The 20,738-nt window shown below is 33.0% G+C and overlaps 1 protein-coding gene across 1 annotated transcript in view; it reads left to right on the top strand.

Moving 5' to 3' along the window:
* CDH9 (cadherin 9) overlaps nucleotides 1–20,738 on the top strand; it is a 140,018-nt gene that overhangs the window by 105,365 nt on the left and 13,915 nt on the right. The window contains exons 4-7 of the mRNA XM_086362523.1: nucleotides 7,783–7,902; nucleotides 8,521–8,688; nucleotides 11,385–11,572; nucleotides 12,536–12,789. Coding sequence (XP_086218649.1) covers nucleotides 7,783–7,902; nucleotides 8,521–8,688; nucleotides 11,385–11,572; nucleotides 12,536–12,789 — 730 coding nt within the window. The remainder of the gene's footprint in view (nucleotides 1–7,782; nucleotides 7,903–8,520; nucleotides 8,689–11,384; nucleotides 11,573–12,535; nucleotides 12,790–20,738) is intronic.

Raw genomic sequence — 20,738 nt, 5'->3', positions numbered from 1 at the left:
CTGATATTTAAGATGATTATGGAGAACAATTATTCCACTGAATTTCAACCAATCTTTACCTTTACTCAACTGCCATTCAAATGGCACTCAGATTCAGTGTATTTTTGCCTAAAATGAAAAGAACAGTGTCAGCAGTTTTAGAAAGTTTTGCTTGCATTATTTTGCATAATAACAAAAAATGCTTGCATTTGACAAATTTCTTTTGATAGTCTCATTTGATCATTGAAACAACTTCATGTGATAGGCATGAGAAATAGAATTTTAAATCCCCATTCTGTTAATTAGGAACCTTGGATTCAGAAAGATTAAGTAAATGTATTAAGATCAAATAACCTGGCAGCATATCAACAATATTCTAATTCTTTTTCATGTTATTTTAGCTGTATTCCACATGGCATGATTAGTCCTAAAAACTGAAACTAATCATTTCATTCTTTAAGGCTGCCCATAATTTTAAGTGCCTTTTGTTATTATGCAATATTTTTATCTGTAAAGGTCACTACATTTAGCTATATTTATATGTAAGGTTAGATTTATTAATGAGATAGTAAAAGCTGACTCAAATCATATTTCTAATAAAAACACTGAAAAACATAAGATTGATTTTCAAACTTTGATATTTAATTGAATATTATTTCAAAATCACATATATAATTTTGACATTGTTATAATTAATATCTAGGTCAGTCTTAAATAAAAGAAGAAAAACAAACTTATGTACACCTTTGCTGAGTGATTGATGTTAAATATTTTTTAATTATGTGTGTCATCTAGCCAGAATAACCAAAAGTTTGTAAAGAAGTTTTTATTTTTTCTAAACTAAGATGAAATCTCACCTGAGGAGGGGAAAAAATCTGCCTTTTCAGGTATAAATTCCAATAAATGAAAAGCACTAATCAAATTAGAAAGGAGTCCTGTGAAATCATAAAGCCTAGGATGAAATATGAGTGGTTGTATTTTATTTTAAGATTTTTAAATATCTGTTAGCTTGGTTCGGTTACATGGAAAGTACTGGGTTGGTCCATAAAGGTCAACCAGTGGGCTAATGTAGATATACAGCATGTCTCTTTGTAGGCTTATATTTGAGGTAAAAATACATCTAAAATGATGTTTTCCATTTCAGCTTTCTATCGATGTATGTTCTACAGTTCGGTTTTCTGATTAATACCCTTCAACAATTGTAAAACTTTTTTCTTTTTTTTTTTTTGTACGTATGTTATTTTGCCAGATGTTTTGACACATAATAATACAAAAAGTGAAACTGTTAGTTTCTCAGTTGTGTCTGACTCTTTGCAACCCCATGGACTGCAGCCTGTCAGACTCCTCTGTCCATGGAATTCTCCAGGCAATAATACTGGAGTGGGTTGCCATTCCCTTCTCTAGGGGATCTTCCCCACCAAGAGACCAAACTTGGGTCTCCTGCACTGCAGACAAATTCTGTACTGTCTGAGCCACCAGGGAAGCCCCAATAGTACAAAAACTTTCATGTCTTGTTTTTCTTCAGAAAGATTTTATATACCTATAGGATATGCGATTATGCAAAATCATGCAAGCAAAGCTGTCTAAAACTGCTGACACTATTCCTTTCATTTCAAGCAAAAATACACTGAACCTGAGTGCCATTTCAATAGCAGTATATTCCCTAGCTCAGACATTGAAGAATCTGTCTGCAATGCAGGAGACTCAGATTTGATCCCTGGGTCAGGAACATCTGGAGACGGGCCTAGCAACCCACTCCCGTATTCTTGTTTAGAGAATTCCATGGACAGAGGAGTCTGGCCGGCTCTAGTCCATGGGGTAGCAAAGAGTTGGACAGAACTGAACAACAAACATTTTCACTTTCATAGAAGTAAAAAGTATAATTAATATGATAGAGGTATTTAAATGTAATAAATTTGGATAATTCACTTAAAACCAAAAGACTTTTTAAATTTCCACACTATTATTTCATCTTTAAAAACAGAATATTTACTAATCAGAAACTCTTTATATTTAAACTCAACCTGTATTTTCTCCTATATTATTTTAGATTATTTAATGGAATATTATCTTCTAATCAATATGTTTTTATAATCTATCTACCAAATTCAAATTCAAAGACTATCTTTAAATTTGATGAAATTCATTAGAATTAGATGAAATACTAATTCATCAGTATTAGATGAAATGCTAATAGCATCTAGATTCTATTAATATTTATCAAGTATGTGATAAGATCAGAACTAGACTAAGTGCCTCTTTGATTTATTTTTCATAAAACTTTCACTTGTTCAAACCTATATTAAAATATAGAATACATAAGTTTATACATAGGAGAAGGCTTGCAGATTATCTTGTCCAAAAAGCCCTTCATGTAAAGCAATCTGTATGTCATTTATATAAGCTTTAAATTATGGGCAGTACAATCTCTAATTACTGTAAACCTTAAATACGAGAATTTAGGTCATTGCCAATAACATTACCTGCATGTCTACAATTACAACAAAACTGAGAAAAGTGTATAGGTGGTGGCTGTATGGCTCCAGTTGCAGATTTTGGTACTGATAAACAAAGATTTAAGAACTACAGGTGAATCTTGATCCCATTTATAGAGAGAGGAGTAGTGTTAGTCATTCAGTCGTGTCGGATTCTTTGTGATTCCATGGACTGTAGCCCATCAGGCTCCTCTGCCTATGTAAGTCTCCAGACAAGAATACTGCAATGGATTGCCATGCCCTTCTCCAGGGGATGTTCCCAACCCAGGGATGGAACCCAGGTTTCCTGCATTAGGCAGATTCTTTACCATTTGAGCTAACCAGGGAAACCTGCCCCTTTATAGAGGATAGTTATTATTCTTTATTACTAATATTGACATTATTGCACTAATTGATTCTTCCTTGCCCCACTCATAGACTTGTATGTGTATGTATTTTTAAACAGAAATGTGCATATTATAAATATCATATATATATATATATATATATGTGGAAGATACTTACTTGGTTTAATTACCACTCAATAAATAAGTAAAAATGAGTCTAAAAGAATTAAACTGACTTGCTCAAAAAAATAGAGACAAATTGTTACTATACTATTTTTAAAAAGGAAAAAAAAAGTTAATAAAATGAAGAAATAACTGGATAATTTAAATACCTTACTATTTTTCTCTACTATAAAATAGTTATGATTATTATGCAAAATGTACTTTGGAAAACTTCTAATTTTATTAAATTGACTCTTTGAAAGTAGAATTTTTTTCTTATTATTTTAATTCAAATTTCTCAAAAAATTAAATCTAAATAAGGAAAGGGGAAACTGCATTTTACAATAAGAATTTAGATCTATTTATATATATATATATATTTCTTGTATATATGTGTATATTTTTGTGCTTTTCCTTTGCAATTCTTCTACCTAATTTAAAGGAAAATAAAGATTAACTCATTATAGGTTTATAGATGTGATTTTCTCTGCTTTTACCTGTACAAATTATCATTTACAGAGAAACATAAAGGGTGATATTTAGAAACTTTGTCAGGTTTGTGTAGCCCATATGTTAACAGCTAAAGCCTAAATATAACCACATAAGAAAGAACATCTTCTCTCTAAATGAAGTAATTCATAATTATTTAATTATAAACTTATTAATTGTAAGCTTATTTTCACTATATTAATGATTTTAATTTAAACCCAATAATTGAAAATCTGCTATTAACTTTTATGGTAACTTAAACCTAAGATCAGAGAAGGCAATGGCACCCCACTCCAGATTTCCCAGCCTGGAAAATCCCATGGATGGAGGAGCCTGGTAGGCTGCAGTCTATGGGGTCGCTAAGAGTCTGACGCGACTGAGCGACTTCCCTTTTTCTTTTCGTTGTCATGCATTGGAGAAGGAAATGGCAACCCACTCCAGTGTTCTTGCCTGGAGAATTCCAGGGACGACGGAGCCTGGTGGGCTGCCATCTATGGGATCACACAGAGTCGGACACGACTGAAGCGACTTAGCAGCAGCAAACCTAAGATAATAAAGTATATAAATTCTTTATTCTCATTTTATCTTTCTTTCCGATGTTGTAGCCCAATGTTCTCCTTTAGAGTGTTCCCTTCTATTGGATTATTTGTTATTTCTTAATACATTTGTCTTTTCTTTTTCTCTCTCACCAAATCCTCTTCATGCTTTTTCCCTCTGCCTCTTCTTTCTGTCAAAATCATAAACCATATTTCACTTTTGTTCTCAGAATCATGTGCCTCAAAATAAAATGAATCTGGTAGCAAAAGAAATCTTATGAAATCAGTGAATTAACAATTTGAATTTAGCATCTTGGTTATGTTTAATAATTCATATTTCAAATAGTCCTGAAGTATGAAAACAATTAATAATCTAACATATCTACACAAAACTTTTTGTTAATAGCTAAATTCAAATGATTCCAATTAACTCCAAATGATTTCAATTAACTCTTGAAATCTGAAACACATTGGCATCTTCTGATCAGAACACTGATCTGGATAATACATGAGGCTATATAGTGAAGGAAAATGGGATACACTTTGATTTAGATATTTGTAGCAGATTCCTATATTTTATGTTTTCCATTTTTTGTGACCATTATACTTCGGTTAAAGATTATCTATCAACTTTCTATATTTGCATGCATTCATCTCCATCAAGGCAAATTCCTACTGTGTAAATTTGGAGGCTTCTCATGACTGGGTATTTCCCCCAACTGGTCCCTCAAAAACTTATCCAGTTTACCTCCCACACCATCACCCCCAACAAAGAAAGTATTGGTAGCTTTTCACAGATCACACAATTAACTCATCAATGAATGCTTCATGTCCTAATCTAGGGCTCTATCTTATCTATCTACACTGCCTGTAGATTCAATAATGTGTTCAATTATATGACCAGACAGGCCATTTAGTAAGTACAGTGTTTAGACTGAAGCTTCTTCAGACTGGCTAGCTCAAATCCCATCCTATCACCTACTAGCTATGTGATCATGAGGAAACTCAATATGCCCCAAGGTCTACATCCCATGTTTATCATGAGGATAAAATAATAACATAAATGAAGCACTGAGAACTCTGCCTAGTCTACGTTAAGCATTTTGTAAATGTTAGATCTTGTTATGACTTTGTACTAGGAACTCTGTTGGGCTTTAGAGATAAAATATTGAACAAAAGCAGACAAAAGCCCTTGCCTTAGGATATTTTACATCACACAGGAAAATACCTACAAGTAACAAATGACATGAATTTGTCATTCAGGTTTCATTACATTTTACTTAATATTTATTTAATAAAAAAGTAAATATTCATTTTAAATTATTTGAGAATAAATGAAACATATAGCTGCAAATATCTAGAGGGCTGTAAAAATCCATGTATTCCCTTTTAGTCTTTTATAAACTAATATTTATAAAATTAGGACAAAAGCAGATAAACAACTAATTTTATTACTAAATAATATGAATTGTGAAATATTCTTACATTTATGGAAATAGAAAACAAACAAACCAAAAAAAAGCTGACCTTTCCCTAAAGTTCAGAACACTATATATTTCTCATTTGTTCATTTTTCTAGTATAAGTAATATATTAGTGATATGCTCTTAGTATTCATTAGTGTTTAACAACATTCTAATTATTACTATGTTCTGAGAAGGGGAACAATATTTTATACGGGTATTTGTGGCATTAAACCACATTGATTTCCATTCCTTTATTTAATGCTTTTAAGTTAAATAGTTTTGGGTAGATTCAAAGATCACATACCCATGATAAAGAACAAATGATCAGAACCAAACTTAACAATAAAAAACACTAAAAGTGTCACAAAATTATAGAGGTGTGTTTTTACTTATTATGAAATGATAGCCACAGTCAAAATGAATCTACTAGCAAAAGAAATTTATGAAATCAGTGAATTAACAATTTGAATTTAGCATCTTGGTTATGTTTAATAATTCATATTTCAAATAATCCTTAAGTATGGAAACAATAATCTAACATATATGCACAAAAGATTATATAAAAATAAACATAAACCAGAAAACAGCTCTAATTGAACTTTTGAATGTTCTTGTGGGTGGAAATCACTTTAAAGATTTCTGCTTTGGTCTAACTCAGATAAAAGTGGATGCTTTTTAAGTGATAAAAGAGTACACCTAGGACTGAGTACTCCGAGAAGGCAATGGCACCCCACTCCAGTATTCTTGCCTGGAAAATCCCATGGACTGCGGAGCCTGGTGGGCTTCTGTCTATGGGGTCGGACACGACTGAAGCGACTTAGCAGCAGGACTGAGTAAAAGTCGGACTCGACTGAGCAACTTCACTTTCACTTTTCACTTTCATGCATTGGAGAAGGAAATGGCAACCCACTTCAGTGTTCTTGCCTGGAGAATCCCAGGGACGGGGGAGCCTGGTGGGCTTCTGTCTATGGGGTCGCACAGAGTCGGACCCGACTGAAGCGACTTAGCAGCAGGACTGAGTAAGTTACAATGTGTCCTCTCCTCTCACAAGATATGCAAATTCCATTGCAGCTGAGGAAAATAGAGGCTTTAAGAGGAAGAGATCAAGTTCTCATGTTAGTTTTGAGAAAACAGAAAAATATTTGCTAAATTCATGCATTCAGATATATTGATGAAAAATAAAGTTGTTGGTACAATCTTAATGTGCAATATATTAGTTTCTATAATCTGCATATACACACAAATTTTGAGAAACATTCACTACAACTCATTACACAAGCTCTGCCTGTGTAATGTATGTGGGATATTAAAGTAGGTGACAGAGCCAACATGGAACTCACTTTTTCTAAAGAATTTCAAAATCTATGTAAGAATCAGAGTCAACAGTTTGAAAAACTGCATGTAATATACTAGAAAATGCTCTACAAACTCATTTTGCTCAAGGAATACATGTAGGATTTATTTAATGGTAGTTTAGAATCATGCCTTGAATCTTTATAGAGTTCTAGAAAATAGAGAAAAAGTCCATCAATATATTACATTATATTTAGCTCCTGAAACTAGCTCCCTTAAAGTTCTTTTATCTTTTAAAAATAATGATGTGTGATGAAGTTAAGAGAAAATAATTGAAATTCTACAAAATAAAATTTAACCGAGAGTAATGGTAGATTATAGTATTGTATATGAGACAATTATACACTTTCTTAACTCTGGAAGGATATATCTACTGATTTACATATGTGTAGAAAATAATACAAAGCATATCAATAGGTATGATTATATATGACAATGTTAACTACGTTTTAAAAAGAAACACAGGCAATACACATATAAATCTTGCATACCAAAAATGTTGGCAATTTTATGTCTTTTGTTTCTTTCTTCATGAAAAAAGAGCCCCTTTATTTTCATTAAATTTACCATATATATTTAATTTATTAGAATAAAAGCAGCAAGAGTGCTTTCATTGTTGGATTTATCTCTGAGTCCACACTTCCAGTTAGCAATAAACGTATTAACTGAGAATTGCATGAGCACTGTATTTAGTGAAAAATTGTTTTTTGTCATAATATTTTCAACCAACCAGTGCATAGTCACCTTTATGATAAATTTTGCTTTTGATTGTTTAGATAGCCCCATAACAATATTATTCAGGAATATTAAAATTAAAAAAAAAGAAAGATGAGTGATTTTAGCAGCATAATTTAAACAAATATCTTGAAAATTGTACCATGGTCTAAGATACCGTATTCCCAGTAATATGTTTTCATAAAGATAGCTTCAAATTTCCAGGTACTTAAGTATCTGTGTTTGGGTGGGAATTCATGTAGGTACATCTGTTATACAAGTGACTGCAACAGATGCAGATGACGCCAACTACGGAAATAGTGCCAAAGTGGTCTATAGCATATTGCAAGGACAGCCATATTTTTCAGTGGACCCCGAATCAGGTAATAACATTTAATACTTGGCCTTTTTCTCATTATGTAATACATCTGGATGCACAGTTAATTTTTAGATTTTTATATACTTAAAATCAATCTATTACGTATTGCGTTTTTATGTATTTCTAATACTTACTCCATGAAAACAGAAGCAGATTTCCTATTATTGAAAAAGTTTTGAATCCTTAGCCCTTGAGACTAATATTAATTGAGTTTAAATTTATGATGTAAAATATAGACTTTCATAGAGATTGAACACATTATGTGTCTTAGAAATTACCAAAACCTAAAAAATGTGACAATCATCAATATTAAACAAGCTGACTCATCTAAAGTTTTTGGCTCAAGTTAGTTTTTTTTTTAATCAAAATGGTAATTAAATTGATTTATCAAAACAGTAATTAAATTGATTTAGCAAAACCTGTTTCCTAAACAATTGCCCATGGAACAATTTTTGCCTGTTCTGTGACTAATGTTAAATTGGTTATGGATTGAAGGACTTATCTAGGTCCACTGACATGTTATCATCTGCATGTTCTGATTAATTTCTGTAAAATGGATCTTGCATGGCTTAATTTTAAAACTCAATTGAATTGCAAAATATGTGTCTACTTTTTCCAAAAGGTATAATAAAAACTGCATTACCAGATATGAGCAGAGAAAACAGAGAACAGTACCAAGTGGTTATACAAGCCAAAGACATGGGAGGCCAGATGGGAGGACTTTCTGGGACCACCACAGTCAACATCACTCTGACAGATGTCAACAACAATCCTCCTCGATTTCCTCAGAGTAAGAGAGGTTTCAGTGATATCGTGTGGAAAGTTTCTCAAACACACTGTGAACAGTTAAATGTTTTTGCTCCTAGTTTATGCATACAGATGAATCCACAAACCCTCCTTCAACAGAATGTCACAATTTCCCTCATATTAAAGTGAAGAATCCACCTGCAATGCAGGGGATGCAGGTTTGATCCTTGGGTTGGGAGACACCCTAGAGGAGGAAATGGCAACCCACTCCAATATTCTCGCCTGGGAAATCCCATAGACAGAGGAGCTTGGTGGTCTACCGTCCATAGGATGCAAAGATTCAGACACGTCTGAGCTGTTAATACTGCATCACTTCAAAGTGACTATGGTCATTTTTATCATTGAGTAGTTAATGGAGACAACAAGGAAATGAGGTTCTTTTTGGCAACTTTAATTATCCTCTCCTACCTTTTGAAGAGTTATAAAATTTTCCAGCCTAGCTTTCCCAACATTTCTATGATAATCTAGTTCTTTTGATTATCTTTTCCCTGGTTATGTGTATGGACTCTCAAGGCTGACCACTTGGTTTCAAATCCATGTCTGTAACTGGCCTCAGTTCTCTTGTTTGTACCTAAAAACTATAATTCCTTTTTTATCCAATTATAAAACAGGTTTGTTGATGTTTTAATGTCTCTGAAATCAAATACTATATTAAAATCAATGCAAGTTAGTTTAATTGGCCACATTTTTCTTTTTTATTTGCCCATAGCCTTATGGAATACCTTGATTGTGATGACATCTGAGCTATGTTAAACATTTTCTGTTATCTGTTACCTACTTGTGAATAATTACACCGGTCTATAGCCTTTCAGTTGTAGCCATTTTTAGGTATGCATGTTAAACCATAGATTCTTTGTAAGCCATGAGACCCTATAAATATAGACTGATTCTCTGCTGCAAATATTTCCATTTGGCAGTAAATAAAAACATAAGGAGCCCTTTCTTGAAATGCTTTACTAAGGACCCTGACAATTCAATTTCTGACATTGATTCCAATGCAATAAAGCATTTTTTCAAGCTAATCAAATTTGAATACTTAATAATATAGCTCTGGATGGTGGACATATACATACGATAAATGTTAAAAAATAAACTTCACTGAGAATGTGAATAATAAGCTTAATTAACATAAATCTAAACTTTGAATTCAGTTTCCTTAAATATAAACTGAAAGGGTATGATCTGATGAATTCTCAAATGACTTGCCACTCTATAATTCTTAGCATAAGGTTTGGAACTGTAATAGTAATAGTAGAAATGATCTTGAACTAAGAAATGAACTAAGCATCTTAACGACATAATTTCATGTAATCTACTTAACAAACATACGAGTTAATTGCTATCATCATCTCAATTTTATAGATGTGGAAATTAAGGGTTAAAGAATTTAACTAACTTGCCCAGTGATGAGAATTCAAATTCACAGTAGCTGGATTTAGAAGTCTCTCTTCTTAAGAACCAAGCAAATTGGAAAGAGAACAGACTTTGAAGTTAGAGAGACTTAGTTTTGCCTTCTGCATTTCCCAATTTTACAGGGTAATTTCCTTGAGCCTTATCTCTGAGGACAATATACCTGCCTTCATTCTATGAGGATGAATGTTAGAATTAAATGAATTAACATAGAAGCCCTTGGCCTTATATAGACATCAACACATATTAAATGTTTAAAAACATTTCTAACTTTCATTAATATTTATTGTGATATTTTCCAATTATCTCTTGAATAAACCCTCACAAACTTACATGCTTTTGGGGACAGCACAATGTAAACATTTCAGGAGACAAAAACATTTATATCCCAATAAAAGACATTAACAAGCAAAAAAGAAAAGAAGGAAATAAAGAAAGAACTTGTCATGAAAGGATTTATTCTTTTTTAATCCTTGAGTTAGAATATAAGAATAAATGCATGTTCTAAATAATTTCAGTTCAGTTCAGTTGCTCAGTCATGTCCAACTCTTTGCAACCCCATGAACTGCAGCACGCCAGGCCTCCCTGTCCATCCCCAACTCCCGGAGTTTATTCAAACTCGTGCCCATCGAGTCGGTGATGCCATCCAGCCATCTCATCCTCTGTCATCCCCTTCCTCTCCTGCCCCCAATCCCTCCCAGCATCAGAATCTTTTTCAGTGAGTCAACTCTTCTCATGAGGTGGCCAAATTATTGGAGTTTCAGCTTTAGCATCAGTCCTTCCAGTGAACACCCAGGACTGATCTCCTTTAGAATGGACTGGTTGGATCTCCTTGTGAACCTGTCATGAAAGAATTTATTTTTTTCTGTCCTTGAGTTAGAATATAAGAATAAATGTATGTTCTAAATAATTTAGCAAATGAATAATGTGTAATGATAATACTGAACACTTCAAATAAGCAGTAAACAATTGCTTTCCTCTCCTCTTAAGTCAAAAAGTTCTGGATTCTAATATCAGAACTACCATCTATTATCTAAATAACCTTGAGATATCCATTTATTCTTTCTGGAACATATTTCTCATTTACAAAATGAGAGAGTTCTGCCTTTATAAATTATTTTCCCTACTTAATAAATCTGTAAATTTTTGACAGCTTACAATTCAATATGATGAAAAATTCTCCTAACTTAAAATTAATTTAATAAAAAGAGCAGAGGAAATGAAAGTTTTTGTTATCTAAAGATGAAACAGCTTTGATTTAATTTTCAGGTACGTATCAGTTTCATTCTCCTGAGTCTGTACCTCTTGGAACTCCTCTTGGAAGGATAAAAGCCAATGACCCTGACGTGGGGGAAAATGCTGAGGTGGAATACAGCATTGCCGAAGGAGATGGAGCAGACATGTTCGATGTCATCACTGACAAGGATACACAGGAAGGGATTATAACTGTCAAACAGGTTTCTTCTTGCTGTCTTCATTTTTTCATTGAGCATTTTATGGTTTATTCTTGCTTTTTAGGTAAGAAAGCCTAGGATTATTTCTTCCATCTTTTATATGCTTCTGTCCTTCACATAAATGTGAATAGTTGTGAGTTTTCTTCAAGTGAGTTAAGCATCTTTATCACTGACACTTAAAATTGCTATAAAACTTCAACAGCTCTTGCTTAGAGTAAACAACAAGTACAATTAGGATCAAGTAATCTCAAAAGTCATTTTTATATTTCTCCATGACATTATTTTGCCATGGCGATACTCTGGCCACCTCACATGAAAAGCGGACTCATTGGAAAAGACTTTGATGCTGGAGAAGATTGAAGGCAAAAGGAGAAGGGGGCAGCAGAGGATGAGATGGTTAGATAGTATCACTGACTCAATGGGCATGAATTTGAGTGAACTCTGGGAGATAGTGAAGGACAGAGAAGGCTGGTGTGTTGCATTCCATGGGGTCGCAAAAAGTCACACAGGACTTAGCGACTAAACAACAACGACAACACTATTATTTCATGTACATTTCCAAATGTACGCAACTTATATGAATAGCCTGCTAAATCTCAACTTTATATTTCTGCTGATTTCAAATTTTTATAACTTTAAAATAATAATACATAATATAGTAATAAATAAATAGCCTATTTATTTATTAGATATTTCATTTACCTGTGACCACCAAAATATAAAATGTATTAATAAGTGCAAATAAGTATTAATGTTATACTGTTACATCAACTACTCTTTATAAACATGTAAGGCAAAATTAAAAATGTACTAACTTATTTGATATACCCATGAAGCAATAATTGGGAAACTTATTTAACCAAAATTACTGGAACTACTGGAGGGATGTTTATTACATTTTGATATTTTCTCTGCTTGTTATGTCTGCTATGTTATACTAATTTTTCTTACTTCATTTCACTTTAGAATTTAGATTTTGAAAACAAGATGCTGTACACTTTAAAAGTGGATGCAAGTAACACTCACCCTGATCCACGATTCTTACACCTGGGGCCTTTCAAAGACACAGCTGTGGTTAAAATATCTGTGGAAGATATAGATGAGCCTCCTGTGTTCAGTAAAGTCTTTTATTTGATAGAAGTAGATGAAGATGTAAAGGAAGGCAGCATCATTGGACAGGTGACAGCATATGACCCAGATGCCATGAACAATTTAATAAAGTAAGTGTTTTGAGGAAACATAAGTTTGAAGATATATAACAATTACTCACTATTTACGAGTTGTGTGAAAAAAATGTACAATATGTGATCAAGTACAGTAATAAGACGAAATGCTTCCATAACAAAGACTCAGCTGTGCTGCCTTTTAAGTGCTCTGGATATATTGATTTCTTTGACTCATCACACTTTGGGCTTCCCTGGTAGCTCAGATGGTAAAGAATCTGCCTGCAATGCAGGGTACCTGGGTTTGACCCAAGTTGAGAAGAACCCCTGGAGAAAGGCATGGCAACCCACTCCAGTATTCCTGCCTGGAGAATCTCCAGGGAGAGAGAAGCCTGGCTGTCTACAGTCCATGGGGTCGCAGAGAGTCGGACATGACTGAGCAATTAAACACGCACATCACACTTAACAAGGCAGCTCCTATTATTTTATCTTTCTGCCGATGATAAGACTATAGTACTGAGCATTTAAAGAACATGCCAAAAAATTAGTCACTGGAAAAGCTGGTTTGAGATTCAGGCTATCTGGCTCCTGTGTCCATGTTTTAATCCATTAGTTATCGAAGTAATCCTTATCTCACTGTCCTTCTTAGATAAATCATAGTTCAAATAATAAGAGATCTAAATAAAATTTTCTAGAAAAATGTTCTTCTAGAAAAATTATTAAGAGATAACTGGAAAATTGATGAAATTAGTCTCTAGGCACATTTTACATAAAAATTTTTGGTAAACAAAACATCAAGTATATTCTATTAAAAACACACAGGATTGGTAAAGACAGTAGTGATATTTGAGAACAGTGAAACTATTAAAAATTAATATTATTTGTACAGAATAGTGTAATAATTTCTCAAAATCTGAAGATTGTATTAACCATTTTAAAGCTTTCAAATGTGCCATAAATTATGCTTAAGTGAAGTGTAGTGAAAATCACTCAGTCATGTCCGACTCTTTGTAATCCCGTGGAGTGTATAGCCTGCCAGGTTCCTCTATCCATGGAATTCTCTAGGCCAGTATACTGGTGTGGGTAGCTGTTCCCTTCTCCAGGGGATCTTCCCAACTCAGGAATCGAACCCACATTGCAGGTGGATACTTTACCAGGGAAGCTCAAGTTATGCTTAAGGAGAATATAAATGTAATTGTGATATTAACTGACAAATAGGATGGGTGGATGAAGATGGGTAGGTATGCTGATGAAGACAAAGAAGACTAAAGGAACAAATACTATATTGTTTGTTAATGTGTGACTAGGATAATAAAATACATAAAATTATACTTTATTAAAATTTAATTTTTTTACCCAACAAGTACTTACCATGTAGCATAGGGAACTATACTCAATATCTTGTAATAATCTATAATGGATGAGAATGTATAAGAAGAATATATATATTGACATGTAGTATAAACTGAACTATTTTGCTGTTTACCAGAAACTAACACCACATTGTAAAATGAACTATATTCATACAATTTTTAAATTTTTATATTGATTAGGGAAATTAAATAATTAAATATGTATTGGGAATGCCCAAATTTCCTACAATTCATGTCATATATCATACATAGAAAATCAATGAGAGCAACACTAAATATATAGGCATTACATTTAGATGTAATAACTATTCATGTTAATTTACAAAGCAACATTTTTTGCACTAAATATACACTGAGTTTAATTTGTTGGTTAATTAATATGTTTTTAAAATAAAGAAACAATTCATGAAATTTTAATCCATACTTAGTACTCAGAGTTTAGCTTGAACCATTTGGCTAGTTTTAGGTTAATTAGAAAAGAATTAATGTAACTTTCTCTTTTAAGTAAATGTTCAGGTTCAAATCATATATTTGTATATTATTCAACATTAATTTAAAAACATAATACCAATGAATGAAAGATTATTTGTACTTTTATATCATCATGCATAAAGAGTATTAATTTTACATTATCATGTTGTATAAAACAAACCTCTTAAAATTAAGTAAGTAATCTAGTTTTCCAGTGGTCTACACGTATGTTCCAGCAGGTTTACATTCAAAATTATATTTATTTTTTATTGAAATTGAGTGTGGCTGATTGGCTTTGGCATCTCTTATATGTGAATTTATTTTTTTAAGTAACAAAAGGAAGTTCAGAGTGTTTTTGTGTTCTTTGCAGTATTGAAATAGAAATAATTCACCATGTACATAAAAATGCATAAAGGGAAGAATTGCATAAGGGACTGTAGATACCAATAGCTATAAATGCTCAATAAATATCTATTCTTGATAGATTTTTCAGTTTCTAAAAACACAGTAGTCAGTGTTATATGTGCCTTCATTTAGACCTAGTATTTGTGATACTAAATATTTATGCTTAAAATTCCACATTTATGTTTTTAACAAAGTCATTGATTTTACCTTTTGTCAGTTAATAATACCCACTGTTAGAAAGTTTTAGACAAGTGACAGGATATTGACTGTTTTAGATTAAGAACAATTTATTGCCCTACTTGGAAAAGACTCTGATGCTGGGAGGGATTGGGGGCAGGAGGAGAAGGGGACGACAGAGGATGAGATGGCTGGATGGCATCACCGACTCAGTGGACGTGAGTTTAAGTGAACTCTGGGAGTTGGTGATGGACAGGGAGGCCTGGCGTGCTGCAATTCATGGGGTCGCAAAGCGTTGGACACGACTGAACGATTGAACTGAACTGAACTGAATTCCCCTGCTGCTGAGCATTCTGCAGTATAAAGGAGACAGTCTCTTAGTAATCTTTCTCATTCATTTGGTATATCTTGCATTCATATCTTGAATTCAATGAATATTGATTAACTTGAGAAAGGCAAGCTGATTTTCCATGTTGCCAAGGATATTTGTTTATTTATTCAGATAACATCAGGGATTGTATTAAGTTTAATCATTTTAACACCCCTTTCTACACAAAGATTTTAATCTTTTCATTGAATCAAGTTATAAGCAACAAAATGCTTTTCTACTCAAATGGTGGCATCAGATTCATGATATGAAACTCAAATATTTGTCTATCTTTTTCTCTATAAAGTAATTGTTATTTATTGTGCCCTTGCTATGAACTGGGAACTATTCAAAGTATCAGATCATTTAAATCTCATCACAACAGTATAAGGCAAGTACATCATTATCACCTATATTGTTTAAATAAACTATTTTATATTAGAGCATAGTTGATTAACAATATTGTATTAATTCCAGGTGTACAACAAAGTGATTCAGTTATGCATATGTATGTGTGTGTGTGTGTTAGTCGCTCAGTCACATCCGACTCTGTGACCCCATGGACTATATCCCACCAGGTCCCTCTTTTCATGGAATTCTCTAAGAATCCTGGAGTGGGTTGGCATTACCTTCTCCAGAGGATCATCCCAACCCAGGGATCGAACTCGCTTCTTTAGTGTCTCATGCACTGCAAGTGATTCTTTCCTTACTGAGCCATCAGAGAAGCTCACAGACTTAGAGAATAAGGTTGTGGTTTTTTGAGGGGAAGCCTAAGAGGAGAGATAGATCGGGAGTTCAGGATTGACATGTACATCTATATTATTAAAAATAAATAGAGATAGAGATGCAAAGAGTTTAAGGAGCTTTACCAAGGACTCTATAGAAATAACTGGCAGGCTGAGGATTCAAACTATTGTTGATCTGAATGCACAGCCAATTCTTTAACCTATATATTCTGCTTTCTAGGCCTGATTTTTAGAGATAATTAACAAGATTTCACATTCATAAACTAATATGACTGAATTCAGTCGTACATGGCAGAGCCTCAAGGATGAACTTGTACAAAAAGCAACCCATGGCTTTTGTCCCTCAGAATTGGTTTAGTTTTTCCTTGTCTTTTCCATTGTCCATAATAAGGCATTTTTTTTTTCTTCTAGTTTTATTGAGGACTGTGTTGTAGGTTGTAACTTCTCTTTTTTAATTTCTAATTGTATTAATTTGGACCCACTCTCTTTTTTCTCAATGACTCAATGACTCAATGACAAAAATATCAGTTTTGTTTATTTTTACAAAGACTTAATTCGTAGTTTTGTTGATCTTTCCTATTGTTTCTTTGTTTGCTTGTTTCTTAGTGTCTATTTCATGTATTTCTGCTTCTTATAATTGCTTTTCTTCAACTAACTTTGGATTTTATTTTTTCTTCTTTTCTTAGTTACTTTAGGTGTAAAATTAGGTTGTCTCTGAGATTCTTCTTGTTTACTGAGATAAACTTGCATTGCTATAAACTTCCCTCTGGATCTGTTTTTACTGTGTCCCAAAGGTTTTGTATTGTTATGTTTTTGTTTTCATTTGGTCCATTTGCATTTAAGGTAATTATTGATAGCTATGTACCTACTGTCACTTTATTAATGGTTTTGGGGTTGTTTTGTAGTGCTATTTTATTCCTTTCTTCATCCTTTTCTCTTCTGCCTTCTGATTCTATGGTTGCCTTCAGTCTTTGGTTTGAATTCTTTTCTCTTTTGCATGAGTGTATCTGTTACAGATATTTGAGTGATTCAAGATGATGCTGTCCTCTTAGTATGCATTCAGAGTTATCCATTCCTTTAAAATTTTATGTAATAGTTTAAAAAGGATAGGTTTTAATTCCTACAAATGTTTGGTAGAATTCAGCTATGAAGACATCTGGTCCTGAATTTTTGTTTGTTGGGGGTTATCATGAGGTTGTGGTTACCATGAGGTTTATATATATATCAGTTCATATATATATATATATATATATATATGAATTTTTTTAGATTCATATATATATATATATATGAATTTTAAGCGGCATATGTCTTAAGTTCAGCCAGCACTGCATTTTTACTCCACAAATCCTCTCTACATTAAACGTTTTTGACATCATATTTTACGTCACTTTGTTTTATGTGTCCCTTAACTACTTGCTGCATATATGCATTATTTTACTACTTTGGTCTTTCAACCTTTGTACTAGTGTCGTGCATCATTGATTCACCACCTCTACTGTATAGTTGCCTTTACAAATGGGATTTTTTTTATACATTTCTAGTTCTGCTGTTCATTTTTACTCAGAGAAATCCCTTTAAATTTTTTTTAAAGTTGGTGTTATGGTTCTGAACTCTTTAATGTTTGCTTGTCTATAAAACCTTTGATGTCTCCATCAAATCTCAGTGAAATCTTGCCAGGGAGCATATTATTGCTTGTAGGCTTTTCCTCTCATCACGTTAAATATACTGTGTCACTCTCTTCTGTCCTGTGTAGTAACTGTTGAAAAGTTGACTGATAGCCTATGGGCATTCCCTTATATATATCTTGTTGCTTTTCACTTCCGGCTTTTAATATCCTCTCTTTAATTTTCTGATTTCATTACAATATGTCTTGGTGTGGTCCTCTTTGGATTGGTCCTGTTTTGGACTCTGTGCTTCCTGGCCTGGATGCCTGTTTCCCTTCTTGGGTTAGGAAATTTTTCTGCTATCATGTCTTCAAATATGCTCTCTTCCTGTTTCTCTGTTTCTCTTTTTCTGGACCACAAAATATGAATCTTATGGTGCTTGATGTTATACTAGAAGTCTTGCAAGTTTTCTTCCTTTATTTTTATCTTTTTTTTTTTTTTTTTCGTTTTTCCTATTTATCTTCAATGATTTCCACTACTCTGTCTTCCAGATTGCTGGTCAATTCTTCTTTATCACATAATCTGTTGATTCCTTCTGGTGTATTTTTTATTTCAGTTATTATATACCTCATGCTTTTTTTCTGTTTGTTTTCTAATTGCTCTGTCTTTTCTTTGTTTCATCATTCCTATTTTCTGCCTTGTTTGGATTAATACTGTGCATTATTTTGAATTCTTCAATATTTCCTTTTTTAATCTTATCATTCTTTTCTTGTTGGTATAGAATTTTAGATTGAGGGTAGCCGTTGCTTTTTTCTAGATCCTAAAGTAAATATTTTTAAATGTCTGTATGTTTATTTTGTCTAATAACTTAGTTGTTTCTTAGGATGCATTTAAATTTTGTCAAAAGCTTTAAGCAATTTGATTATGATGTGACTTTATATAATATGCTTCATATATTTTGTACTTGAAGTTTATATGCTTCTTGGATCTGTGAGTTTATGGCTTTTGTCAAACTTGGAAAACTTTTCAACCACTGTTTCTTCAATAATGTTGCCCTATCCTCCTCTCTTTCAGATCATTTAATTTTAATTATGTTAGGTCTCTTGAAAGTGCATGATGCTGGATGCTTGGGGCTGGTGCACTGGGACGGCCCAGAGGGATGGTATGGGGAGGGAGGAGGGAGGAGGGTTCGAGATGGGGAACACATGTATACCTGTGGCGGATTCATTTTGATATTTGGCAAAACTAATACAATTATGTAAAGTTTAAAAATAAGATAAAATTAGAAAAAAAAAAAAGAAAGTGCAACACAGCTCACTGGTGCTCTAATTTTTTAATCTCTCTCACCTTAGTTATTTTAAATAGTTCCTATTCATTTTTCTTTTAAGTTTACCAATTCTTTTTTTTTTTTTTTTGCAATACCTAACCTGCTTTAATTCCATCATAGGATGATTTTCAACTCACAGACTGTAGTTTCTTTTCTAGAAGCTTTATGAAGGATATATATATATATATATATATATATATATTATATGTGTGTGTGTGTGTGTATCCTTATTCTTTCATCTCTTTGTGATTGTATAGACTATTACCTACCAGACTCTTCTGTCATAGTATTCTCTGGACAAGAATACTGGGATGGGTTGCCATTTCCTTCTTCAAGTTAAATATTCAGAATGCATTTAAAATAACTGTTAAAATATCATTGTCAGCTAATTCTGTCAACTGTGTAATATCCAGGTTAGTTTTGTTGACAGATTTTCGTTTGCAGTCACATTTCCCATTCCATACTTACCTGTGATTTCTGATTGCACAAAAAATATTGTGTTTATACTGTGTTTAGTGTGTGACAGCTTTACTTTTTTATAAATACTCTTGAACTGTATTCAGATGTGTGGCTAAGTTACTGGAAATAGCTTAAACCTTTTAGCTTTTGCTTCAGCAGCCCTTTGTCTATAACTGGTTTTGCCCCATAAATCAGGTAAGACATTTCTGAGTAGTCCAACAAAGCCCCATGAGTGATGAATTTTCCACTTTGGCTGGTTGGAACTAGAATTATTTCCAGACACATGCCAGTTCAACTTTGCTCCTGCCAGACCTTATAATTGGTTACATCTTTGGAAGCCATAGATTTTACTTGTTCTCATGTGTATTCTGACCAGTACTCAGCTGAAGAGTTGAGTGGGATTCTTTTCATATTTATGTGGTTCTCTGTGAAATTCTATTCCCTGAAATCCTCTACCCAGAAAATTGTAGCCCACATTAGTCTCCTTGGACCCTCAGAATCATCTCTTGAACACAAGAGATTGACAGGCTACACCTGGGCTCCCACTTCCTGTGTTATTACCTAGAAACCCTCCCAGGCCAAAGCCACTTTGGAGGATTGCATCATTTCTTCCTCTTTGCCCAGGAACTACCCTCTCTGTCTCCTGATATCTAATACTTCAAAAATAATTGTTTCGTATATTTCATCTGGCTTTTAGTGTGGAAACAGGTGGTAAATATAGTCCTTGTTATTTTATATGTGAGAACATTCATATCTTTTCAAGCTTTCAAGTTTTCAAGATTATATAATTATAGCCATTCATTTTAGAAAAATGTATTGCACAGATAATTTTACAGCAAATAAGATGTCTATAATTATCCCCTTAGTAGATACACCAGTGCTATTTATTCTATTTCCATCAAGTATTTCATCTTTCAAACAACTTATCAATCTCCTAATTATTTATTATTAAGTAGAACTACTGTAACATTTATGGATTTATATATTTTACTAATTGTAAATATTTGCTAATGTCATTACCTTTCTTAATAAACTTCTATTGTCTATATATATGTGTATATATATGCAGTGAAG

The sequence above is a fragment of the Bos grunniens genome, chromosome 20, assembly GCF_055505025.1.
Source record: "Bos grunniens cultivar Pamir isolate PY7600 chromosome 20, Bosgru_T2T1.0, whole genome shotgun sequence".
NCBI classification, from domain to species: domain Eukaryota; kingdom Metazoa; phylum Chordata; class Mammalia; order Artiodactyla; family Bovidae; genus Bos; species Bos grunniens.
This window is presented reverse-complemented; position numbering and strand designations above follow the sequence as displayed.